Below are 27,828 nucleotides of genomic sequence, written 5' to 3' on the forward strand. Positions count from 1 at the left end.
TTTACATTTGTGCCCCCACAGAGAGTGCCCAACAAATGCTCGATATGCACATATCAGCGTGTATTAGGAACATCTTCAGTATTTACCATTGGGAGATGTTTCCAATACACGGTTGAGATGTACTGTAAGGCATTTGTGGAGCACAGATGTGAATTCTTTGAACATCCGATTATAAGATGAAGATAGATCATATAAATCTCCAAGAACTTTTTCTCAACTATCAAATTTTCCCTTATTTTCTATCAAATAGCCTAAATGTCATCTCTGGATGTAGGGGACAAGGTTTTTAAAACCGAACCGGACAAAGAACCGTTCTAGGGTCCAGTTCCTAGGTCGAATAATCCGACCGTCCAATCCAAATGGATGGTCGTTCTGACAAAAAAATAAAAAATAAAAAAATAGCCAAAAACCATTGTCTAGATCAACGATTTAATGGTTCAATTGTCTGGATCAATGATTCATTGACCAAATTAATGATTATTTTTGCTAAAAAGTGATTTTGGGTATGGTTTTCAGGTCCAACCGTCCGGTTTTAAAAGCACTGGTGGGGGTTGCAGGGTGTTCGCTTGTCGTAGCTATAGCATATTCAATGATTCACGTGCATGTGTACGATTGTTGGATTGTATAGAGCAGTCGGCATGCACATCATATTGTAAAGAGTCTATAAGAATGAGCCTATCTCCCATCACTAGGGGTGAGCAAAAAAAACCAAAAAACCGAACCGAAAAATTGGTTAATCAAATCGGTCGGTTCGGTTTCGGTTCAGTGTTTTTAAAAAAAGCGAAGGTACCACTTCGGTTTCGGATAACCAATTTAAAAAATCGGAGGTTAATTGAACCGACCGGTATACATTTTTTCTATATATTATAAATTAATAAATGCGCATTATATATATAAATATATATTTATAATATATTATATATTATTTATTATTCAAAAATATAATATTTTTTATATATTGATGTATTTTTATAATAAATATTATAAAGTCAAAAAACCAAAAAACCGACGAATAGAACCGTCGATTAATCGAACTGGTCAACTGGTTAACCGACTGGTTTTGGTTTGGTTCCGGTTACTGGTTTTCCAAAAACCGGTACTACTGGTTCGGTTCACAAAAAAGGCCCATGGTTCGGGAACCAAACCGTGAGCACCCCTACCCATCACCCATGTGGTAGTATTTTCATATACCTCTATGGGGACTGGGGACCACGATCCCCCTTTAATTGTCTCGAGAGTTGGGATCTCCTGTCAAAAAAAAAAAAGAAAGTTTCAACATCCTACCAATAAGATTTATGGAAAATCTATGATGTAGAGAAGATATAATGTGGAAAGAGTTTTGATCAATCAAAATTCATTAATAAATTTTGATAATTTATTACGTTTACGATTTTGGTTTATTGATAAGTTGTTTTTTGGATATTATTTCTTTTTTATATCATAATCAAACCCAGTATTTATGAGATATTTGATGTCATATCATGTTAGTAGGGTGTTAGAAAGTATTTTGTTAGAAGGTGATCCGGGCTCCAATGTGACTCATGTGAGACCGGATCTGCTCCTCACAGAGGGTGCCTCACACCGACCTCACATGCACATCCAACCATGCATTGGAAATATCTCCCGTACTTATAAGTTATTATTCACAGGAGATGTTCCCAATACATGGTGGATGTGTCTATAAGGTGCCCATGTGTGAGGAGTAGATCCCGTTCCGACTCGTGTGGCGTGAGGTCATTCAAGCATTCAATGTTGAGAAAATTGTTTTATTTTTGCTTTTTTTTGTTAAAAAAACAAAAAACCAACACAGAAATCCTTAATGGTTATAAGGTACCAAGCCCATTGGATAATTAATCCTAAGAAATAGATCTCTCAATGATGTAGATTTAACATCTTTTGACAATACGATCCATCATTTATGGCCCGTTTGATAATGGTTGAAGTGACTAAATGGAATGATGAGTGATTGATTTGTCTTTTAATGGATAAAAGTAATTAATGCAACAAATTAAATAAAATTGAAAATGGTATCTAATTAATTCAATTTCAACTATTTCATTCCTTAAATAACTCACAACCTTGATCAAAATTTATTAATAAAACGACAATAGCAGTAAATCATTCAATTCAGCCTTTTCAGTGGTTATCGATGGTTAATTATCAAATGGCAGCTGTAGCTGAAGGTCAAGTTTTAGCCACAAACATTTCATATCCTTGGCAATAATCTATGCATCTATGATTTTCTATGTCCGTAAGTACATTGTAATAATTACTCGCGGGACCCCATGTGATGCACAAAATTTATTAAGCGAAAGCTAAATAATAGAAATGGTCATTTACTAAAATACCCCATATAGTTTTATGGATTTATTAAAATCTACCCTATAGTTAAAATTTTATTAAAACACCACTTATAATTTGCAATGGATTTAATCTTCCATTAGATGATAGTGGAAAATGACAATGTTGACCCTAATGTTCATTTAAATAAATTTAATCAAAAGAAAATAAAAATAAAAATACCATTTTTGCCCTTTATAAGACACAGGCAACCACTTTATTGGCTATATTTGGTTAATTTTATTTTCTATACAAAAAAAAGTATTAAGGGTATTTTTGGAATAAAAAATCATGAGCCTAATGGCAAAACAAACACTCTTTAATGAAAGGTTGATTAAGTAAATAAGTTGTAAAATATATGGGATGTTTTAATAAAATGAAAACCATAAGGTAGGTTTAAGTAAATATGTAAAACTATAAGATGTGTTCTATTAAATGACCCTAATAGAATCACATAAGTGTATACAATTGTTTTATATTTGAACTTTTTAATTAGTTAATAATTATTCATATTTTATATACTACTTTTAATAAATTTTTTATAATACAAAAATAACAATAATTAATTTCAATTAGGTTTATTCATCAAACTGGTGAAACCGACCAACCCAATCAACTCGACCCGAGTTTGTCGGTTTTCTAGTATTTTAGGTCAGCATAGGTTCAAAAATTTCCCAATTCGACCAAGTTGGATTAATTTCATTTTGGCCATTTGTAAATCAACCAAAATCGAATGACCTAACTATAGATATATATTAATATTTTATATTTTAAATATAATTTTTAATATGGAAAAGTGGAAAATCTCACATATTTCTTAGTCTAAAATGTTTTATATCATAAATATAATTTTTAAATTTATTTTTAATAATTGCACTATAATTTTTAAAATTAAATTTAATTTTTAAGTTTAAATCTTTTGAACTGACTAACCAAACCAAAAAATCGACCCAAACCGATACAACTTGAGTGGGTTGGTTTTCACAAAAGGTTAGTCAGTTTCAGTTGACCAACTCCCCAACTTAACTAGATCAATTTGGTTGGCCAAATAGCTTACGGCTGAACCGAACCAACTCATGAACACCCATAATTTTAGCTAAATTAATAGTCTCATCTCTTATAAATAAAAATAGTTTAATCTCCAATATTTATTGAAAATTTATAGCAAAAATAAACAATTATTGAAAATATATTGATAATGAAAAAAATACAATAATTACAAAAATACAATAAGTACTAAAAATATATTAACTTAGTCAATAAATAGTGTAATCTCAAATAATAGTTTAATCTCTAATAAATATTAATCAATAAGATAAACAAAAATACAATAAATACACTAAGTACAATAAATTAAATTTAAAATTTTTATTAATAGTAGTTTAATCTCCAATAATTATTGAAAGTTTTCTATTAAATAACAAAACAAAATAAAGTTATACATAATCATTGAACATACATTTATCACAAAAGCAATAAATAATTAATGAAATACAATAAATATAAGTTTTAGTATATATAATTATATAATAAATATAGATTAAGAGTTTAAAATTATTATTAATAGATATTAATTTTTTTGAAAGTTATTTTCTCGAATTATTACTTGATATATGTGGAATTAGTTATTTACAATATTATGTAAAAATATTAAATTATTATTAATTTCAATATTATGTTATAATTATTTTTCTACTTTTCAGATATTTTTTTAAATTTTTTACATAATTTCTTTATTTTAACTATTTAAAATATAGTTATGTTAAATATTTTGTTATTTAAAATACCTAGTTATTTAAATACTTAATTAACATGTAAAATATTTAAATTTTAAAATATTAGTTATTTATGGAATTTAATTATCCATAAAATCATAATTCATACTGTTATTACATAATTTCATTATTAATTTTGTAATATATTAAATTATTATTAATTTCAATATTATGTTATAATTATTTTTCTGCTTTAAAGAAAAAATTTTTAAATTTATTACATAATTTCGTTATTTTAACTATTTAAAATCTAGTTATTTAAATATTTAAATCTTCTATAAAATATTTAAAATTTTTTGGTATTTGATATTTATTTATTGAAAGCTATTACATATTATTAAATATTTGAAAAACATTTACATTGATGATCTGGAAAAACATAATTTAAATTGTTCGTACATAATTTTGTGATATATTTTTTAAAAATATAAAATTATTTATTAGATAATTTTGTTGTTTTAACTATTTAAAATATAGTTATGATAAATATTTAGTTATTTAAATATTTAAATAATCTATAAAATATTTAAAACTTTTTGTTATTTGAATTTTATTTATTTAAAGCTATTAAATATTATTAAATGTTTAAAAAGCATTTAAATTGATAATCCGAAAAAACATAATTTAAATTGTTAGTACATAATTTCTTGATATATTTTGTAAAAATATAAAATTATTTTTTGTGTTTTTAATAAATATTTTAAAGTTATTATATAATTTTGTTAGAATATTTAAACAATTCTTAAATTTTTTAATCCAAACTTTCTTTAGATAGATATAAGTAAAAAGTAGAGGAGAAGATAAATAAGAATTAGAGATAATTTAGGAGAGAAACTCTTATTGATTGTTTAGGATAAAGTTATGAGGTAGTTTAGGGGATAATTTAGGAGGTAGTTTAGCATAAATTTTAGGAGAAAAAATCATTTAGGTTATTAGGAAAATACATCTCTTTGGTTGTTTCAAAAATGACATGAAATAAAAAAAAAAAACAAAAAATTAAAAAGAAAATTCTTAATCACTTTATTTTAATGTATATATATACGTATTATATATATTTGTACTTTTCTCAAATTTAGCCATGTTAATACAGGGCGGTGGCGTCATATAATCAAGCACATATGAGGGGCCCAACCAAATGAAATACCCACCTAGCGAGTGCTTTTAATTGTAAACAAATGAAAGCTGAGTTAACGACGTGTGATATGGGCATAACAAAAATGGAGTTGACTTGGAGTGGGGCATTAATTGTTTTTCTTTTTTTTTGCTTTGATTTATGTTCAGGCCAGGCGGCATGTTGGGTTCGTTTTCTATCACATGTCACATTTCATTTTCATATCCCATACCTATAACTTCCTTCCCTATATATAATTATAGGGCAGTTGCATGGGTTGTTAATTTTGGCTCATTAATTATACTGTTGCCAATTCATTGTATGAATTGGTTTGGGATGTGATGTGATTGTGTGCAATCTAAATGCTCTTAATTGGATCGATGTCAGTCAATTTTATTGGCCAGTCGAATTGTAAAAAAACGCTTAGAGGATTCGGCGTGATTTATCTGGTGTGGGTACTTCGATACTTAAATTAGTATTTTGATATGTGAGTTGAAAGTTTGTATATTATTAGGCTAGTGAGTAAATAATCGTGCATACCTTGTGATGTTGGGGTTGGTGCCCTTATATAGGTGAACTGTTGTAGGTCTTACGAATCACCTCAGAGATCCCTGGCCCGTGCTACTAGGAATCCGTTTCGTACTCAGAGACGGACTTCATGTGAGCCGATAAGGCTTATCGTGTCCGTTTGATTCGGACGGGATAAGGATAAGGCTTGTAGACATGCAGTGTGATCCCAGATAGTTTCGAGACAATTGGCTAGCTTCTAAAAATTGACTACGTGTCACCTTGGCAAGTCGGGCCACTACAAGCTTCTCGGACCTCAGTCTTGGCCGAGGTGCCCAAGGTACCCGAATAGACCTGGCCTGTTGAAGTGGTAGGGAGCACTGAGTTGTCATCCAGTCAGCAGATCGCTTCCATGTGTCCTGGTGTTGATAGGTCGGGCCAAATTACCCCTCATCATGATGCATTGGTATTTTCAGTAAATTTGCTATAATCCTCTAGCACTGTTGGAAAAGTAGATGCAAAAAGGCAATAGAGAATAAAGATTCCAACCTAGTTGAAGCTATTTCATCGGCCCATGCACATATTGAGGAGTTGGCTTCACTAAAAAGGTGGGGGAGCATTCTTGCCTCTCAAAACAACCAAATGATCAACAACCATTGTAGATGGTTTCCTCCCTCTCACCCATTCTTAAAGATTAATGCCGATGGTGCAAATATAGATTTTTTTTTCTGGGCTTGGCATTATCTTAAGAGATCACACTGGAAGATTTGTATTTAGTGGTGCTATTTGTATGGAAATGATGGATCCTGCCATTACTGAGGTGCGAGCTTTCAGAGCTGGATTCCAAATGGCAAAGGAACTTTACCTCTCTCATATTCACATTGAAGGAGATGCTCAAAAGATAACAGATATCCTGTTGGACGTCTCTCGAGATGTCCCTTGGCGACTTCACACAATTATTGGTGATTGTAGGAATTTTTTGCAAGAATTTCATTATGTTTTAATCTCCTTTATCCCTCATACAGGTAATAGGGCTGCCCATGTAATTGCAAAATTTGCTTGTCATGCGTGTAGGATCACTACTTTGTCCTTACCTCCTAACTTTCTTATTCCTGTACATGGAAGAAGATTTGGTGCAATGAATTTAGCCTAAGGATTGTTTCAAAAAAAATGAAATTAGAACTTGTATAAAAAATGAAATTATACGATTCCCCGCAAGCAAAAACTTTACATATTCTCTGGATGTATGAGAATCTTGCCGCACATCTCCTCAGGAATTAACGTGTATGTGAGATTTCTCCAATAGGACTGAATGTTATGCGTACAGAGTTTTTGCTTGCATGAGATCTGGGCTTATGTCAGTCTTAAAATCTAAATGGTTTAGGTTGATGCACTCCAACCATGGTTTTCAAAACCGGACCAGACCTGAAAAATCGGGAACCAGTCAGGTGATCGGTTCCAGTTTTCCCCAAAACCGGATTTTCCATAAAAATTGTTGATTTTGGTTAACAAACCACTGACCCGAGCGGTTAACCATTTGAATGGTTTTGACCGGTTTTATTTTTTTAATTTTTTTTATTTTTTATCAGAACGGGCAGATCATTCAGTTCGAACGGTCAAACTGTTCGACCCGATAATCAGACCCCTAACCAGTTCGATTTTAAAAACCATGACTCCAACAGTCCAAGGGTTTTTGGGCATATTGGTTAAACGTGTAATATATAATTAGTATTATTGTAAAGCAAATAACATTCGGTACATGGGTTATAATTGAAAGGATATTAATTAGTTCGTATTTCTTCTTTTTATTTCATTTATATTTTAAGAGTTTGCATTATCCATAGCTCATAGGTGATTTAAATCAAATTTGGCCTTATAAAAATTGGATCAATCATTTATAAGAGTCACATACAAGCTGCAGTCCCACATCGATCAGAAGAAGAGGAAGGAAAAACGATTCGTATAAATACACAAGGAAAATTTGGGGATTGTAAGTTGTTTATGTTGGCGGATTTTATTGGGCAGAATCCCATTTTCATTCGTGGTGGAATGATATTTGAGAAAATGACCATTCCCTCCCCTTTTTTGGGAATGAGAAATTACATTTCTAGCTGATTCTAATTTTTATTTTCATTTGTGTTTATACTAAATATAAACTATGAGAATAGATCATTTCAATTCTGATTCCTAAATTCTAAGTATGAACCAGATGGACCCTAAATTTATTTTTCTGAGACAAGCGCCACTATAGTAGCTGTAGCCTACATGCGTCGCTCATGTATTTCTCTGCTGATGTTAAATAGTTTAACTCAATGTTTTAAAAACTAATCCGTAACTAGAATTGCTTTGGCCATCCGTATTCAGGTTAGCGGTTTGACCATCCAGTTTGAATGGATGGATCTTTCCAATTTAAAAAATTAAAATAAAAAATGGCCAAAAACTTTGTTTGGGGTCAACAATTCAATCACCCGGGTTAGCGGGTCGCTGATCAAGTCAACGGTTTTTTGGCTAAGGAATGGGCTAAGGGTGAAACGAAATGGGTTGCCTGAACGGTTCCCGAGCCAAATCGTCCGACCATTCGGGTCCACATTGGTTTGAAAACACTGATTTAACTCATTATTTTAAAGAAACAATTCTGTGTTGAATGTCCAGAGTGATAATTTGAGTGGAAACCCTGATTATCACTGGCCAGAAAAAAATAAAAAAATATGTCTTTTCCTCAAAAAGTCGTAGGTGTACCCAAATTTTAAATATCTTTCTTTGTTTTTCACAGAAAATTCATTTTCTTTGAGTATTATTTACCCGAATAAGTGATACTCATCTAAGGTGAATAGAAAAAATTATCAACACTTAAATGAGACAAAATTACTTAATAATGACTTTTTATGGCTAAAGAAATCATCGTCATATTTACCTAAAAAAAAGAACATGAATAAAATATACTTATCTAGATAAATAGTTTTCCGGAAAATGAATGATACCTTAATGTAATCAAGTGGAAATTTGACACTAACATGTTACCGTTCTCCGCTCCACGTGTATAGTTTTCAACCTCCTTCAACCAGCACTGCAAAATGAGACTTTGAACCTACCAGTAATAAAGAGCCCAAGGCCCGCCCTTAAAAATTTGGGAAAAGTACGGACAGCCCCATTGCAGAAACCTGAACCCCAGGCCAGCTCATACAGAATTTATAATGACTCTCAATCAAAACGTAAGGAATGAATGATCATGTACTCTTGTCTTAATAGGTCTGAGAGATTTTCGAGAAGATGAGATCCCTCTTCAATAACCAGAAAATGGCCTTCATCAATACCACAGTTTTCTAAGTAATCAGGGCCCTTATTGCCTTCCCTGAGCACGTGGAAAAAATTCACTTGCATATCACACCACCCAAAATTCAACCAGGTTTTAAAAATTGATCCGAAATTGAAACCATTGTGGCCATCAGTTTCTGGGTGGAAAAAATTCACTTGCATATCACACCACCCAAAATTCAATCAGGTTTTAAAAATCGATCCGAAATTAAAACCATTGTGGCCATCAGTTTCTGGGTCAGCAGATCGACCACCTGATTCGAGCAACTTAAAAATAAAAAAAATTAAAAAATTAAAAAAATAGTCAAAACTGTTGAATGAGTGGATAGTTTGACCGCCTAGATTAATGAGTTACTGACCAAATCAAGGATTTTTGGCTAAATACTGTATTAAAGGTGAAATGAAACCAGTTGCCTGGATGGTTCCAGGCCAACCAGTCTAGTTTTCAAAACCATGGAATTGAATATGTCTCCAAAGACAAAAGGCTCTCCGATCCATGATAAGGTCAATAGACCTCATGTATACCCTGCTGTCCCCAGCTTCAAAGGCTTTAAATCTTTGTATGAACCTCACAAGTCACAGTGGCGGCTCAGATGAAGAAGCCGAGTGAAGAACCTTTGCCATCACGAAATAGACAATGTTGAAGAGGGTCCATGCATGTATCCCCTGTCCAAGTGTCATGGCTTAGTTGGTAAACTTCTCTGATTTTCATCAAAAATAGAGCCGGAGAACACTTTGCATTCAGTCTGTACTTGATATGTTCTTGGACTTGTTCAGGCCCAGCCAAGGCCCAATATACAATGCCGGACTGGGTTCAAGGCTTCAAGCTCACCACATTAAGCCAACTTCTTGATTTGGGCCTCAGCCCGGTCCAGCCTAAAGTTTTCCTGGCTTGGGCTTGCCCAGGTCTGCAAAGGCCAGAGGCCCGTTGTTCACTGTCAGTGGTTCAGCCCTATTTGTTAGTAAAAGAAGATATGTTCCTGGACCTAGGTTTGTTTTTCTAGTTGATGCTTCTGTTTCAGCCTTAGGCCGTTCAGTTCAGCAGATAAAGGTGTCATTGGCTTGCTCATCTTTTCAGGTTCTCCAATTCAATTAAAGTCAGTTTAATCGACGATGCTGGAGGACTGATGGAAGAGTTCATCAGTTCATTGAGGTTGAGTTTGGTTTACTTGTTAGACACCAAACGTTTTGGCTAAGGTCTGTTGGAAAGCCCACCTACAAGGAAATAGATAAAACCATTTTCCTGAGAAAACAAAAACAAAATAAGTATTTGAAAAGCACAATTGATTTTCACAACCTCAACCTGGATATGGTTGCTCTTGCTCCTTCATTGTCTACAAATAAGAAGCGCGTTCTGATCTTCTCTAGTTCCTTGTCATGAATCACAGTCAGTGCATGGATTTGACAATAACTAATGCACGCAACAAGGCCATTACCAGAAAATAGAGATAGGAAGATCTTTGAGCTCGTCTCTGACTATGAAATCTCTTAACAAAAAAGCCTAGGCTGGGGGTCAAATGGTGAAAGTGAAACCCTCCTAAAAGGAATAATGCAAACTCTGTAGCTATCATGGAGTCGGAGGTCAAACGAGAAACGAGCTTGGTATGGTTAAGCTATTCTAATTTATGGAACCTGTTACCTGACCTCAACTAAGTTGCAGAGTAGCAAACTATTCTGAAGGGATTCTCTCCTAGACAGTATTGTCTTCCCTAACAATCAGTTGTAGCAAAATTTTGGAGTGTATAAAAATTGGACAAATGTTTCAACTTTTCCTGTGGAAGGCTGTCCAAATGAAAAGTTTGGAGTGACAAAACAGAGGGATGTTGGACAATTGGAGTAAAATTTTCCTTTGGTAAGATACAAAATTTAGATACAGGTCTGAGCTCTTCTTCCCCAATTGTATCTAGGAGAGAGTCCTCGCTAAATAAAAATATGAAGTAGAAGACGCATCCTGTGTAATCACTGGAACCCATGAATAATGATGCTGATAATTCACATCTTACTCGTGAAATTTTTCTGTATAAGAACCTTTACAGGGTGGCTCACTCTTACTTTGTGACTTAAGTTCCAATGCTATAAATTGGACATGTAAACAAGCAAATCCTCCCCTCGCCTGGTCAGATCCTACTGTGGATTTGGAGGTCTCTTTCCATGATAAGAGCTTTTGTGCTTATCCAAATGTATTAGTCATTGATTTAGTTTCTACATGTCAAGTTTCTGCAATTTTTATTCTCTTGAATCTTTTGTTTTCCTTTTTCTATTGATTACTTGGTAAAAGTTCTTGAGCCTTAGTTTGGGAAGAGTACAAATATACATATTTGTATTTGTACTCTTCCCAAACTGAGCCTAGTCTTTCTGAGAACCCGTTCCTTGATAAAACTACCAAAGCAGTCCCTGGGGGAGGGGTGTATTCAGTATACACATTTTTGTTACCCATGTCACCATGTTTACCATAGAACATTATTTGAATAATTAGAATATATCCCATGTTCAACATCTGGCCGTGTCCCTAACTTCCAATGACAATGTCTCAATCAATTATCAATTATATTAGCAAACAGCAGGCAAGCAACTTCATAAACATTATATTCTAAGCTTTCTTTAGAGTATCAACATCACTCATACTTCCAATTCCCGGTCCATTATAGATTCAAATAAAAAAAAAAAGAAGAAAAGAAAAGAAAAGGCTTTCCAAACTACTTGGACAGAGTGGTAGTGTGGTACAACATCTACAAAGAACAATAAAGAAACCGCATCTGTGCTTTTCTTTTCATTCCATCAAGAAAATTTAATATTCCCCAAGTTTTAAGACATCTTATGGCTCAAAAATCATGTTTTCTGCTTCCCTCCTCACAGACTCAAACAACACAGATGACAGGTAACGCTCACCAAAGCTGGGGAAAATCACCTGCATTACAGAAATTGATGGAGTGATTTGTAACAGCACAGGCTGGCAGAAATAAGAGCATAAAAAGGAATAGCTAAATGGTCTAAATTTCAAATGCCATTGAATTAATTTTATACCTAATAAAAGTTTTGGGGATAACAATCTTGTGTTTATGGGCCATTTAAAATACAGCTGTTTCTCGTGTGTATTCTTCACTTGTTTGTTCTCAATTATTTTCTAATTTTTATTCTTGTATTCTTAACAACAGGAGCAGTTTTCAGGTTTATAATTCATCTGGAAGGCTTTTCAAAAATATTAATAAATTCATGACTAATGGTTTAACCATAAAAAACAAGATGTTAACATGAATTCACCTCTTCATCCTAGAGTAAGCTGCTGGCACTGTCATGCACAAATGAGCAAATTGGGTTTTTCTTTTTTTTTTCTTCTCAAATTTTATCTGTGTGTGTGTCAGTTCAAAAGACTACATACATCACAAGGCCAAAATCATGTAAAGTTTCAGCCTAAGATATCTTCCGAGCAGTAGTGTCTCAAGACCCAACAATGGTCCTGCTTGGTGGATCACATAGTCCAAAAGTTCACATGATTTGACAATCATGATGATATGAGATATGAAGTTCTTTGGACTCCTGACATGCCACTTGAGAGAAGTCCACAAATTACACAATTGTCTGCAACCATGTACTTCCTATTGATTTGCAAAGCTAAATACTTATGCTTTGAACCTACATAACAGCCATGCAAGAAAAAATTTAGAGATGTAGAATGGTATGTCCATTCCACTAGAATGATGGAGAAACCTACCACAATGAGCTTTCCAGCATTTTCTGGCCTCTTTGCAATCCTAAGTGCAGCAGCAGTTGCAGCACCAGATGATATCCCAACCTGCAATCAATGTCCCCTATCATCAAAACTGAAAAGAAGAAAGCCATGCAACCATAGACATCTAAGTACAAATATGAAATTGGAAATTCTCTGTGTCAGCACAGAACAAACAGACAGCAACATAAATAAGTCTGTTATAGAGGATTAAGAATATACCAGCAATCCTTCCTTCAGCGCAAGAAGCTTTGCAGTCTCAATAGCTTCATCACTTGATACCTAAAAGTAACACAAATATCATAATTTAATCAATAGGAAATCAAATATTACTGCATGTACATCTGATGAAAGACCCACTTAGAGATCTACTGGAATGGTAATAAAATTCATGATAATCCTGAAACAAATTTTATGAAGGGGAAATTATGCAATAGTAGAAACTGCATTGATGAATAATAGGAAAAGCAAACAAAATAAAAAAAATAAAGAATTGACTCCATTAGTATCAAGTTATTGACTACTAAGTCCTTAAAATTCAAGACTAGTTATTAGATAAAGACCCAAAATTCCTAATGATAAACCAAGGTCCCTATATGCATTATCACAAACAAGTTGGCATCTTGTCAATATATACCAAGAAAATAACTTTGCAGTTCAACTTTAACATTTCAAGCAGAAATGAACCAAACTTCAACAAACAAATTGGTGGACCCAATAAACTGCAGTTCAAGGGCCTTCATGACAGCCAAAGGACCATGACCAAGTTACTCTGACCATGGATTCTAAGACAGTACAAGATTCTTACTAGTTCTTTAATCCTATCCAACCTGAAACTTACAATCTACTGATTGCAAGCTCATGAGAACCTTATAACCTCACCAATTCCTTAACAAAGGATCAATATCTCATGGGGCTTATTTAGCAATCAATCAACTTTCATGAATATCTTTTGCTTAATCAATGATGCTTCAGAAAATGCCTAATATAAAGATAAATTCACGTGTTCACTGAAAAAATCACCTAATCAAAGGTTTTTAAGGCTTACTTGAAGAACTTCATCAATGAGATCAACCTCCAAAACACCAGGAATAAAACCAGCACCAATTCCTTGTATCTTGTGTGGACCTAAGACATAGAAAAGTATCAATAATGGAAACCGCCAATACTTTAAAATATTCTTTAGAGGGACAGACATGAAAGAGAAAAAACATAATCATGATTTTTAATTTTTAATGAAGAAAATAGTAACTGCAAGAATAATCCAGTTACAGGTTCCAAAATATACAGAGCAGACTTGTTAAGATAGAAAGCTATGAAGAAAGTTGTGAGCTCCAAGAACAAACTACTAATTTAGCACATCATATAATCTCCAAACCTGAAGAAGCAATATTCTCACAAGACAAAAAGAATAAATTGATAACTTACCAGGCTTTCCTCCAGAAAGAATTGCACTTTCAGCTGGTTCTATACCATAAATCTAAGAAGGAAAGGAAATACATGCCACAAAATGGAAGTAAACATGTTTGCTCAAAGAAAAATAAACAAGTAAACAAATTCATTAGATATGATCTGTCATATCCTTTTTTTTCAGAAAATTCATTCAAAATTAACTGAAATGCTAACCTTAATCTCAGGGTTTTGCTCTTTGAGAAATTTCGCTGTCCCTGTTATTGTACCCCCAGTCCCTATTCCAGAAACAAAGGCATCAACCTTCCCAGCTGTGCCCTTCCAGATCTCAGGTCCAGTGGTCTCATAATGGATCTAGACAAAAGAACAAAATGGAAATTAAATACTTCAAAGTTGAAACCAGACAATACATTCATACATGATAAAACTCCATTAATACCCTTGGGTTGGCAGGGTTTTCAAACTGTTGAAGGATATAAGCATTGGGTGTCTTTGCTAATATCTCCTCAGCCTTCTGAACAGCTCCTTTCATGCCCCTGGCTGGATCTGTAAGGACCAACTCAGCTCCAAAAGCTCGGAGAATGATCCTTCTTTCAAGACTCATTGAAGCTGGCATTGTTATGATAAGCCTGTAACCCTTAGCTGCCGCCATGAAGGCCAAACCAATGCCCGTGTTACCACTGGTAGGTTCAATAAGCACACTCTACAGAAAAGAAAATTTGTGAGTTACAATATTAAAAAACAAAAACAAAAAAAAAGCAAAAATATTTGCTGTGGCATCAAGACACTTAAACCACAAGTTCGTTTCATGGGCCTACACATGAAGGGGTAGCCTATCCCCCCCCCCCCCCCCTGTTGGCAGTGGGATTTGATCCCAGGTCTCTGCTACAACAAGTCAGAGATCCTATCAATTGAGCCACCATCAGTTGGTTAACCAGACTCTTAGCACTAACAAGTGATGAAGCTAGTTTCTTTTTAACTCAGTTCATTTGAAGCATTAACAACAAAACAACAATAACAACTTAGTAGAAAGTTGAATATCATAGAAAACACATTAAATCTAAGACAGACCCGGGGAGACTGGACACTGCACATCATGCTTAGCATTAGCTAAAACTTATAGAAGCTATTAACTTTTGATACAACTTATGTGGTTCATAACTTGCTCCAACTGTTATGGAATTAAGAAGTGCAACCTACTTTCATACATGGTTATTGTATATCTATTGGAGAAACGGTAATGATTGATTGCCAAATTCTGTTATGGAGGAAAGGAGCATCAGTTAACTGTGCAGTTATAGTAACCATCATCATTTGCCTCACTTGACTTAAAGTGTGGTAAAAAACATAAATCATGTCTATACACTTGTCTATCTGAGACCATATCCTAAGTCAAAGAATGAACTAACAGATCTGCCATTACTATCTGAACCCAAGTTCCTGTTCGTTTTCTCTTTTTATACTTTGTAATTACAATGAATATTTGAAAATGATAATGCTAAACAAGAATATTACCCCCACACACACAAAAAAAAAGGAAAAAAAACTACCATAATATCATGATTGGACTGTGGTTATCCCTTAGCTATCTAATATAGTCTCACTTGAATGAAGGTAGAGAATCATTGCCATGAAATGTGATCAGGTTAGTCTGACATGAGAGGTTGCACCAGATAAAATGATAGGGATCATCAGGGGAAATACCCTGGCTAATGACACGAAGTGATAACAGACAATTTCATAGATGTAAAGATAAAAATATTGAATAGTATTGTAGGGTGGTTGTGAAACATTATTGGCAATGTCAAATATTGATGGAAGCACTTCTCTTCTAAACACATCTACCTAACATGGAATCAACTCACTTTCCCTGGTGTAATGAGGCCTTTCTCCTCTGCATCTGCAATCATACTATACCCAATCCTGCAAGTTGGAACATGGTGAGATCAAGAGTAGGAAATGAAAAATAATTGCAGATAAATATTTTGTATTGGATTAAGCCAACAATAAGTAGTATGGCAACACCAACAAAAATGGAAATGATGACAATAAGTAACTACAAGTCAAAATATCGAATCTAACGATAAGGCCTTCGGTAGAAACCTCATTAGTACCTGTCTTTAACACTAGAGCATGGCTCCATCATCTCTAGCTTGGCAGCAACACGGGCCACACAGCCATGCACAATGTTGTTGAGATATACCAACGGGGTTTTACCTATTAACTGAACAAATGAACCACGAAGGGAGAGCAGATGAACTGTGAGCACGACGTTAAAACTGAGGCAACAAGATAAACAAAAGGAGATGGGACGAAAGGAAGAGACAGAGACGTAGGCAACTTACTTCAGTAATGTCTTTTGCGATTTTACACGTTTCCTCCGCCATCTTTTCAGATTACTGCAAGCGTATAATGTACAGAAGGAATCAGATAAAAGCACCGAAAAAAGAACAAAGGCATATAAAAGTGGAACTGAAAAACAGAAAAAGGCAAAAACAGAATCCTCATTGAATCGAATAGGGAAACAGGAAGAAATTCAAGAGCAGTAAAAAAAGAACTCATCAAAAACTTGTTACTAATCCATATTTATCAACTGGAATTCTAAGTGCTTTTGTTAACAGATTGAAAACAGAAAGTTAAAAAAGTAAAGACCTGAAATTGAAAACACAAAATTTTACTCAGACGTTATCCCTTTTTATTTTTATTTTTTTCCAGAAATATAACTCATCCACTAAACTGGAGAAAAATAATTAATATCAAAATGATTGCCAGTAGAATCAAAACATCGAACCGTCCACTCTCACTAAAAAACGCAGATTCTTCGAGGGAAAATAAAGCTATGCTTACGAGATCAAATATCAGATCGAAGAGACACGAAAATTAGAGTAGAGTTGGAGCTTCAGCTCTCAACACCCGAAGTTTTATCAGTCTGCAAATGACGGCCTTTGGAATGACATAAGAGTCTTTTGAAATCGAAAGAATATCTTCTAGATGCCAGAGTCGTTTTCTTTCGGCCGATTTTCCAAGTGGAGCTATAGAAGTTACAGTAAAAAGAAACATTGACGGAGGCAACTAAAAAGAACTCAAATTAGAATTTTAACCGCAAAAAGACGAAAATATATGAATCCGATGAAGATTTTCCATGCGGTCTCTCTCTCTCTCTCTCTTCTTCCTGAAAATGATTGATCCTTATTTTATCGCAAGTTTTGTATAAAGACTGGAATTCAAGTGCTTTGATCAACGAAATTCAAAAATCAAGCAGAAGAGAGGAAAGAAGGAGAAACGCTAATGTATACCTCCTTCAGCTCGATGACTGCTGGCAAGGCTTTTCTTCAATCTTCAGCAACCGAATAGAACCGATGACGCAGATGGAATGGAGCTTGGCGGCTTAAATAGGAGTGGGATGGTGCTGCCCAAGAAGATGAAGTCAACCACATGACAATCCGGCGCATGTTAGCTGCTACTGGATGATGTCCTCCCATACATCACCACGTCCATTAGTTTATGGGCACCAGTACTTAATCATCGTTCACGTATGTGATTACTGATTAATCAATCGCATAGTGAGAATACAAGTTGAATGATACCCAGAGACGAGAGTGGATACATAGGGGTGTCGGGTCTGGGTCGGGACAGGGTAAAATCGAAACTGACCCGACAAAGAAATATCAAGGTTCCAAAACGACCGGACCCTACACTCGGTCTGTAATTTTAGATTCAGAACGGAATTGATCACTTATCTGTTGAGAACATTATATATCTGGTTATAATAAATCTGCCGGAAATATTATATTTTGATTATTATTGGTTTGGGATCTTATGAAGCGTGATTTGGCCCGACCTAAGAGGGGACACGTGGACACGATCTGACTAAGAGATGACAACTCAGCTTAACGTAATCAGTTCACAGCAGATCGAGGTCGGGTACCCAACCACCTCGAGCTAAAGTGACCTCGGGACAAGGCCACCTCGAGACGAGATCGCCTCGGTACCTGATCGCAATGAGAACACCTTGATGCCAAGGCACTTTGGCACTCAACCCAGTTCGGGACTTAAAGACATCAGCTCGGGGATACCGACATGCCACTACGTGGTGGTCCCGAAAACCCCTCCAATGGATCCTGGGCCTCACGGGATCACTCCGTGTAACAGCTAGCATTATCTCCCTGACCGATTCGGGCGAAAGTGATGAACCTTATCGGTTGGCAACGTTATCTTCCAACTAACGCGGAAATGGGTCTTATCGTGACGAAGATCCCGGAACTGATCCGTGAAACCCACGAGGACTCGACTATATAAAGGCTCCACCCCCGGAGGTTCAAGGTACGCATGATTTCTATGCTCACTAGCTCTCTGCATTCTTAAGCTATTTCAGCTCGCAACAAGTATACTAACTTAAGCATCGGAGCGACCTCGCCAAGCTAGCAACCCCAGGTTCTCTAATCCTACTCTTGCATATCCAATTTTGTCCGCTGTCCGCCTGGAACCCAGATCACCTCTAGCAGAGAGCAGCTAGATTGCACAACATCATTTGGCATTGTCTGTGGGAACGCTACAAAAAACCTTTCTCCACCATCAATAACAGAATCAAATCTATGGCTTCCTCTAGCAACGCCAGACAAAGCAACGAAGTGAACGTCTCCGGGGGGCAACCTCAGATCCCGTCTGTTTGCATAGGTCAGTTTACAATACCGCTTATTGTGGCTGGGGTCCCAACGCTGACCGTGCCCCAAGCGATTTCACAAGTGAAAGCGCCACTCCCTCCTATAGTCGGCGCGACATTCGCTGAACCATCTGTGGTTCCCCCTAGAGTTGGGCAATCCCAACTTGACGACCTGGTACACTACGTTCAGGCCATTCAGGTCCAAGTGCAATAGGTCCAACAGTTTCATCACTATCAGCAACAAGTCCTCCATCATTTTTACTAGCAATAGTACCAGTAGCAGTTCCCGCCGCTACAACAGAATCCGCAGTCGGTTCCACCTCAGCACCCGGTGGCGCAGTAGAATCAATCCCGTCGTCGTCAGCAGAATTGCTCTCCCCGCCGAGGCGAGACCTCTCAAGTCCCACTTCCTCTTGGGAGTCAGGCCTCTTCCCGCAGCAGGAGGGGCAGACAAGTTACCCCGCCCGCTTCTCAGGGCAACTTGAACAGATCGAGAGACACTCAGCCCGCCAGGGCCACGTTACCTCGGCCTTCTATTCATGGTAGCCAGGCTCAGCACCTAGAGCCACTCCGCGCCAGAACGGTACCAGATCATACGGAAGTCAGCAACACTAATGCAGAGCAAGTCAAGAAGCAGCAACAAAAGCATCGCAAGGCACGACGAACTACAGCTCGTAGCCAGCTCGCCATTCCCAACCAACCAGAGCCAGTGAAAGGTAAAGAGGAGGCGAGCTCAGTGGCCACTAAGACTGCTCCTCTCCTATCCAAGTCATCTCCTCTATCCTCCGAGCTCCTAGCGGTCTCAATGCCAAAAGATTTTAAAATTCCACCTCTAGACAACTATGACGGATTCTTCGATCCAAATGATCATGTAGACTCCTTCCAGTCCCAGATGCACCTAGCTGGGGCTGACGAGTCATGCATGTGCATAGCCTTCTCCACAACATTTAAAGGAGTAGCTCGCATGTGGTACAGGAACCTCGTGCCAGGGACGATCAGAAGTTGGGCGTAGTTCGTAGATTTGTTCACCTTGCACTTCATCACCAGCAAGAAGTGTTCGAGCTCCCAAGAAAGCCTCCTAAATATAGTTCAGAGAAAAGGGGAGTCGATTAGAAGCTATATCAAATGCTTCAACGACACCTGCTTGCATATCCCCGATCTAGATCCAGTAGTGAGGCTCACAGTGGCGAAGAAAGGTATAACACACAAAGAATTTAAGTGGCATGTGGTGGCCAATAAGCCGAAGGATATCACGGAATTCCTCAAACTCGCCGATCAGTTAATCGGGACCGAGGAAGAGATGAACCAAAAGACAGAGTATCCAGCATAAAAAAGGAAAAGAGAAGGTAACGGCACAGGTAACGGTGGCAGCAAGCGAAGAAAGAACAAGTCCCCAACTAGAGGAGGAAACAAGTCTGGGAGCCGATCTCCTTCACAATCTCACAGGTCGGGTCGGCGTTCTCGAACTCCACCAGTTGAACGGACAAGCTACACGCCTCTCAACGGGAAGCGAGGAGAAATCCTTATGGCAATAAAGGACTCCTCCTATGTCAAGTGGCCACCTCGGTTGAGGGGAGACCCCGCCACCAGAAACAGGAACGTGTATTGTTACTTTCACAAAGATCACGGTCATAGTACCAAGAATTGTAGAAACCTCCGCAATGAGATCGAAGAACTCTTCTGTCGTGGATGTCTAAAAAATATCATACAAAAAGAGAATAAAAACCAAGCAGATCGGCAGGAGGAGCAAAGAAGAAATGCTCCTGAGTCCAGTAGCAGGCAGAATGAGCAGCCGCAGAGGCAGTTACTAGAAGAAAGGCCGATCCGCGAAGTAATCAACATGATTACTGGTGGATCCATCATCGCGGGCTGCACCTCAGCGGCGAGTAAAACTTTAGTTCGTGAACTAGAGCATGAAGAGCAGAATCCACCGGAGCGACCCAGGCTCGAAGATCCCATTTACTTCACAGAAGATGATGCACGTGGAATCAAGTACCCTCATGACAATGCCCTGGTGATAAAGATGAGACTAAATGACTTTGAAGTGAAGCACGTCCTAGTGGATTTGGGCAGTTCGGCCGACATTCTGTTCAAGGATGCCTTCGACAAGCTCCAGCTCCAATAAAGTGATTTGAAGCCAACAAATACTCCCCTGGTAGGTTTCAGCGGCGAAGAGGCCAGGCCTCTAGGATGAGTCTCAATACCGGTAGAGGTCAGCACGTGGCCCAACATTGCAAGATTCGAGCACACATTCCTAGTGGTCGCGACTCCCTCCCCATACAACACCATTGTAGGTCGGCCTATTACTCACGCATTACGCGTAGTAGTGTCCACCTACTACTTGGCCATGAAGTTCCCGACAAACTATGGAGTAGGGGTTGTGCGAGGCGACCAGCTTGAGTCTCGCAAATGCTACGTTGCCGCTCTCAAGGGGAAAGCCATGCTAGCGGCTGATATCGAGCTTGAGCGACCTATGGAGTACCCCGAAGAGCGAGCTACGCCAACGGAAGAGACGGTCCACATCCTGGTCTAAACAGAAGATCCAACTAGAACTCTCCAGATCGGCGCTTCGATCGAGGAACCATTCCGTTCTCAGCTGGTAAGTTTTTTAATTAAAAATTTAGATATATTTGCCTGGTCCGTGGCAGAAATGCCCGGCATAAATTCCAAAATCCTAACTCATAAGTTAAATATTGATCCTTTAGTCAGGCTCATTAGATAGAAAAAATGCAACCTCTCCCCGGAGTGCTGGAGGATAGTCGACGAGGAGGTTAGGAAACTCTTAGCAGCCGATTTCATCAGGGAGGTCCATTGCCTGAGTTGGGTAGTTAACCCGGTTCTGGTAAAAAAGGCCAAAGGTAAATGGCGCATGTGCGCCGATTATACCGACCTGAATTGAGCTTGCCCAAAGGATTATTTCCCACTCCCTAAGATCGACCGTCTAGTGGACGCGACCTCAGGCACGAGCTGCTAAGCTTTCTGGATGCATACTCGGGATACAACCAAATCAAGATGGACCCTGCCGACGAGGAAAAAACAGCCTTCATAACCGAGCTTAGACTGTACTGTTACAAGGTTATGCCCTTCGGACTAAAAAATGCCGGGGCAACCTTCCAAAGACTTGTAAATAGAATGTTTGAGCCGTTGATCAGCAACAAGGTTGAATGTTATGTAGATGATATGGTCATAAAGACCCAATTTTTCAAAATTTTTATTGAATGATTTGCAAAGTGTCTTTGAAAATTTGCGTAAGTATAACATGAAACTAAATCCTAACAAGTGCATCTTCAGTGTCACCTCGGGTAAATTCCTGGGCTGCATAGTCAACCAACGTGGCATCGAATCTAACCCCAAGAAAATAAAGGCCATCCTAGATATGAGGCCACCTCGCAAATTGAAGGAGGTTCAGAGGCTGAACAGTCGTATAGCCGCTCTGAGCCGCTTCATGTCTAAATCAGCGGATCGTTGCCTGCCTTTCTTTAAGGCCATTAAGAAAAGTAAAGACTTCGAGTGGACCATAGAATGTCAGATCGCCTTTGACGAGCTGAAAAAATACTTAGTTAGCATCCCGGTTTTGACCCGACCCGAGGAGGGAGATATTTTAAAGTTGTACCTCTCCACGAGTGATGAGGTAGTTAGCTCGGTATTGATAAAGGACATAGATCGGGTCCAACGACCTATCTACTATGTCAGCAAGGTTTTGCAAGATGCCAAAACAAGGTACCCAGAGATCGAGAAGCTGGCATACGCACTGGTCATAGTAGCTCGGAAGCTTTGTCCTTACTTCCAAGCCCACACTGTCATCATCCTCACCAACAAACCTCTGAGGCAAATCCTACTCAAGCCCGAGGTATCTGGTAGACTGACGAAATGGGCCATTGAACTCAGCGAGTACAACATTCGGTACGAACCTCAGATGGCGATTAAGGCCCAAGCCTTAGCCAACTTCATTGCATAATGTACCTTCGCCACCGCAGTCCCTAAACTGACTGAGCTCGAGCACGCAGAGGAAGCTTCAATCAGCATGGCCCCAATCCTGGTCCGAGCAAGTTCGACCTGGGACGAGGAGCCCTAGATCCTCCATGTTGACGGCTCATCCAACCAGCAAGGAAGTAGGGCAGACATTATTCTGTATGATCCAAGCGGGGTGAAACTGGAGTACGCACTTCGGTTCGGGTTCACAGTGTCTAACAACGAAGCAGAATACAAAGCATTTATAGCCGGGCTTACCTTAGCGAAGGAAGTGAAAGTTAAACACCTCATCATCTATAGTGATTCCCAGCTCGTGGTTAACCAGTTCAACAGCGAGTATGAAGCACGCAACCCCACCATGGCTGCTTATTTAGTCAATGTCAAGGAGGTCCTGGACAACTTCCACTCTTATTTCATCAGACAGATTCCGAGGTTCGAGAATGCTGAGGCCGACGCCTTGTCCTGGTTAGCCAACACAAGTAATACAATGAGGACCGGTGTACATAGAGGACCTGCCTCAGCCTAGCATTATCGGGGGGGGGGCAGGAGAGGTTGCTCCTGTAGTACAAGTAGAGCCGAGCTGGATTGACCCACTTGCGAGCTACCTGCTTCACGGGACCCTCCCTGCAGATCGCAATGCGGCCTGAAAGGTAGAGCGCCAGTCAGCGAAGTACGCCATTATAGATGGACAGTTGTACTGGAGGTCTTTCATGCTCCCCTACTTGCGCTTCTTGCGACCCTTAGAGGCCGAGCACGTTCTCCGTGACACTCATGAAGGCTTGTGTGGCGAACACTTGGGGGGCAGGGCTCTTGCCCAAAAAGCGCTGCGACAACGATACTATTGGCCCACAATGAAGGCAGACGCACTCGAGCTTGTCAAGAAGTGTGATAAGTGTCAAAGGCAAGCCAACATCCACCACTGACCTGCTACCGACCTCAAATATCTCACCAGCCTGTGGCCCTTTGCACAGTGGGGAATCGACATTCTTGGCCCTTTCCCGCCAGCGACAGGACAGAGGAGATTCCAGGTGGTAGCAGTGGATTACTTCACGAAGTGGGTGGATGTGGAACCCCTAACAACAATCACGGCCTGTAACATACACAATTTCTTTTGGAGGAATATAGTATGTCGCTTTGGGCTACCTCGAGTACTTATCTTTGACAACGGAAAGTGGTTTGAGGACATCAAGTTCTAGAATTGGTGTGCCGAGATGGGGATACAACAGAACTTCACCTCGGTGGCACACCCTCAGGCAAATGGGCAAGCAGAGGTCATGAACAAAACCATACTCTATGGACTGAAGGCTCGCTTAACCCGAGCTAAAGGACTGTGGGTAGACGAGCTGCACAGTGTGTTATTGGCCTACCGAACTACCGTTAAGACCGCCACAAGTGAGACCCCCTTCAACCTCACCTACGGCACGGAAGCGGTGATCCCAACAGAGATCAAGGTGTCTATGCTATGCTTGGAAGCCTACAATGAGGAAACAAACGACGACGAGCTCCGTACCAACCTCGACCTGGTGGAAGAAGTACGGGACCTGACGTACATTCGGACTGCAGCCTACCAGCAAAGGGTGGCACGGTACTATAACGCCCGGGTCAAGAAACGACACTACCGTGTCGGCGACCTAGTTCTTAGGAAAGTTATGGTACCTGAGTCCGGTGTCGATAAGCTCGGACCGAACTGGGAAGGTCCGTACCGAGTAAGACGGGTACTCGGGGAAGGTACATACGAGCTCGAGACCTTGGAAGGTTAACAAGTACCTCGAGCATGGAATATAGGCAACCTGAGACGATACTACCTGTGATCACTGAACTGGAGAGAGGACTGCGAGTCACTCCCAGAAGTCGAAGGACTAAAGTGTTGAGCTGATAAAAGACATCGGCACTACGATAAGCCCCACTCGCCTCCTCAACATGGGCACATAAGACCCAGTCGCCTCTTTGGCATGGGCAAAACCAAGGGTAAGGAGAGTGGACTGCGAGTTGCTCCTAGAGCCTAAGGGCTAAGGTACCGAGCTGACAAAAGACCTCGGCACCACATAAGTCCCAGTCGCCTCCTCGGCATGGGCATACAAGTCCCAGTCGCCTCCTCGACATGAGCAGACAAGACCTAATCGCCTCTTCGGCATAGGAAACTCCTCTTCATGCCTAAGGTATAGACAGCTCGGGTATAAACCCTACGATGTCTAGCCTACTTCGGCATATAATGAAAAAGTTGAACCCCAGCAAAGCGACAACTAACATTACCAAGTAGCCCGCGCGCAGACAGGTCGGGTATATGCCCTACTATGTCCACACACCTCGGCGTACATCATGCGAAGTTACCCCTATTGGTAGTCCAGCTCGGTAGCTCGACGGTTCGGGGTAACCTATACCTATTTGGTTAGTTCGCCAGTTAGGGAGTTATTCGCACTTAGAACATTTGAAAAAAAGAAGTGCATTTCATTAATATGAGGAGTTCGTTACAAAAAACAAAAAAAAGAGATTTCTACTATTGACCGAGCTCACAAGCCCGGGGTATACAATATGAAGGTCTATTCGTCTGGGCGCTCATCGCTCTTGCCCGAGGCTTCAGCAGGAAAGTTCACCCTCTCGTCAGTACCGGTCTCTTCGATGTCGATGAGAAGGTCGCTGTCACTTTCCGCCTCGGAGTCCAGATCTTTGGCAGCTTCGACAACCATCTCATCTGTGACCCTTGAGGTGGTGATGGCGCTTAAATCGAGCTGCGAAGGTCAGCCACCTACTAAGCTTAAAGTCCTTGCGGTAGCCTTCCGTCCCCGCCTCGATCAACTCTCCATGGAACTCCTCTGAGGTCTTGTATTCCTCGACGGCTTTGGCCTTGGCCTCCTCCACTGCTTGGAGGAGTATCTTGGTTCGCTCCTTGACATGGGCCTCGATGTTCTCCACCTCCTGCTTCAGCGTCGCTTTCTCCCTCATGAGCTCCTCCTTCTCGGACATCAGCAATAATATCAGCTCCTTCTGAGCCCGTGCATCGTTCTTCAACTGGCAAATTTCATTATGGGCCAGATTCAACTCGGCGTGAGCTTCACGAGATGAGAACTCAGCTACAATAGCTCGCTTCAGGTGCAGTTCAGACTGGTATGTCAGAGCGTGCATAGCGGAGTTCACCTGCCAAGAGAAGAATAACAGTTAGTACAAGAAAAGTTCTCAAAGTACAGAATTGAAGAAGTAAAGACAACTTACCACCATACAGTGAGTAGCCGCTCGAGTTCCGAGCATAATGACCGACAGCTCGGCCTAGTTGGCGACCTGCTCGGCGTATACCACACTCTTGCTCTTGAGGAGGTTGTACTTCGGAGTTAGGATGCTTCGAACTGCCCCCTTGTTGCCCGAATAAGTGACAACAGCAGGGGCGGGCTCCGAAGATGTTGCCTCCTCAGGCGCACGGGGCAAGGAGACCCTTCCTGGTTCCTCCTCAATCAGATCGATCACTGGAGGTTGCGCAGTAAAGGGCTACTCGGGCTCAGGGATGGTAGCCTACGGAGACTCAACGCGAGGTCTTTTGACAGCTCGCTTCTTCTTCCCCTTCATCCTTCCAAGGAGCTCGTTCACAGGAATTTTCATAGTTGCTGTAACAAGAGCAAAGCGTCAGAAACAATATCAAAATGAAACAAAGGCAACACAAGTAACGACCTACCAGGACTCAGACCGGCCTGCACGAGCTTTTCCTCGGTCACATAGTCCGCGAACTTGAGACCGAGCTCCACCCAAGACTGGAGCGCTTCCCTTGTCTTCAAGTCCAGCCTAACACTGGGATTCTGGATGGCCGCCCTACAATGGATCGGGAAAGGCCACCCCTCAGTGTTACGGACTAAAAAGTAGCCCATTTTCCAGGCCGGGACCCTATTTGGGAGTTCGTGTAAAAGCTTGTAGCCCAGACATGGGGATAAGTAGTAAGTCCGCCTGTGCTCGGGTAGAACACAGGAGGAATTCTTTTTTATGGAAAGGATGGAAGAGAAGATGTCGAGGTCAAGGGGAAGGTTATAGTCATGGAAGAGCGAGATGGTTCCTACTACGTTAGGAATGGAGTTTGGATGTAACTGATCTATGGTGATATTGAAGAGTTTTATGACCTCTACGATCAAGGGGTGAAGTGGGAGACGAAGGCCAGCTGCAATCTATTCCTCGAAGATCACGATCTTGTCGTAACCGTGCTTCTAGGAAAAATTACCTAAGGGAAGGCTATATACAAGGTCACTCGAAAGCCTATACCGAGCTACTAAGGTCTGGAGCTTGTCCGTTGTCATCGTCCACGGACCAAAGTTGTCTGGCTGCCGACCTCGATGCGAGGTGGACGCTTAACCACCAGAGGCCTCTTGCGCCTCCCGGGGTGATTCCACCTCGGGAGGACCGCGGACCTCTCCTTGACTCGAAGTAACTTCTTCGGTGGGGCGATCTACGACCTGAGCCGAGGTACCCACCTCGGCCCCTGTGGAATCATCGCGCTCATCTAAGAGATTATCGAAACTAAAACTAGACATTGCAAAGAAAAGACAAATTAGAAAGGGAGAGCTAGGGAAGACTCACCAAAGAAAGACCAAACTGAAAGAAGACAACGAACTAGAGAAACTGAGCTAAGAAGCTTGAACGCGACCCCAGAATGAAGATTTGTGAATTTGTGGTGAAGCAAATGAGTCTCAGGCCCCCTATTTATAGCCGGTATGTCCAAAAATCAACGATCGAGATTGAAGCAATCCAACGGCTCCTAAGAAAACCGGTTGTGCGACCCCCAAGGTTGAAATTGGTTTAGTGCGTTTTTTGACGTCCGCGGAGTTTATAGATTGCGTGACGTCCGCGCGTAAACTAGACGCGACCTGGGTTATTCCTGGTTGAGTCGGATAGCCAAACAGGTCCGATCAGCGATTCGTCCGACAAGCCGCCCGGACCTTGAGCTAAAGTGACCTCGGGACAAGGCCACCTCGAGACGAGATCGCCTCGGTACCTGATCACAGTGAGAACACCTCGATGCCAAGGCACTTTG

General features: G+C 39.8%; 2 protein-coding genes across 4 annotated transcripts; one reads left to right on the forward strand and one right to left on the reverse strand.

The window, feature by feature from the left end:
• Positions 1 to 11,621: 11,621 nt before the first annotated feature.
• Positions 11,622 to 17,726, reverse strand: LOC104596538 (cysteine synthase). Of its 3 annotated transcripts, none has more exons than XM_010257740.3 (12): positions 17,482 to 17,546; positions 17,287 to 17,357; positions 16,531 to 16,584; positions 16,300 to 16,409; positions 16,051 to 16,108; positions 14,625 to 14,888; positions 14,402 to 14,539; positions 14,204 to 14,255; positions 13,824 to 13,903; positions 12,998 to 13,057; positions 12,761 to 12,841; positions 11,622 to 11,956 (listed from the first exon to the last, which is right to left on the reverse strand). In XM_010257740.3, the coding sequence occupies exons 3-12, from the start codon at positions 16,570 to 16,572 to the stop codon at positions 11,864 to 11,866; spliced, it is 978 nt and encodes a 325-aa protein (XP_010256042.1). In that variant the 5' UTR covers positions 16,573 to 16,584; positions 17,287 to 17,357; positions 17,482 to 17,546; the 3' UTR covers positions 11,622 to 11,863. The 3 variants fall into 3 exon arrangements, with proteins under 3 accessions (XP_010256042.1, XP_088751320.1, XP_010256041.1); XM_088895194.1 differs by having other exon boundaries at positions 17,033 to 17,357; XM_010257739.3 differs by lacking the exon at positions 17,287 to 17,357 and having other exon boundaries at positions 17,482 to 17,726.
• A 2,647-nt stretch (positions 17,727 to 20,373) lies between these two features.
• Positions 20,374 to 20,973, forward strand: LOC104596666 (uncharacterized). Its single transcript, XM_010257921.1, has one exon. It carries the CDS (start codon positions 20,374 to 20,376, stop codon positions 20,971 to 20,973), a length of 600 nt encoding a protein of 199 aa, XP_010256223.1.
• The last annotated feature ends 6,855 nt before the right edge of the window (positions 20,974 to 27,828 follow it).

This window comes from Nelumbo nucifera, chromosome 1 (assembly GCF_055504915.1).
Source record: "Nelumbo nucifera cultivar China Antique chromosome 1, China Antique-T2T, whole genome shotgun sequence".
Classification (NCBI taxonomy): Eukaryota; Viridiplantae; Streptophyta; class Magnoliopsida; order Proteales; family Nelumbonaceae; genus Nelumbo; species Nelumbo nucifera.

What these genes read in the sequence shown, in the direction of transcription:
- LOC104596538 (XM_010257739.3), bottom strand. Translation starts at nt 16,572, where the DNA reads ATGGCGGAGGAAACGTGTAAAATCGCAAAAGACATTACTGAA. An exon ending in TCGCAAAAGACATTACTGAA is followed by an intron (nt 16,410 to 16,530) that starts GTAAGTTGCCTA and finishes TCATTTGTTCAG; the next exon opens with TTAATAGGTAAAACCCCGTT. An exon ending in TGCTCTAGTGTTAAAGACAG is followed by an intron (nt 16,109 to 16,299) that starts GTACTAATGAGG and finishes TCCAACTTGCAG; the next exon opens with GATTGGGTATAGTATGATTG.
- LOC104596666 (XM_010257921.1), top strand. Translation starts at nt 20,374, where the DNA reads ATGGCAATAAAGGACTCCTCCTATGTCAAGTGGCCACCTCGGTTGAGG.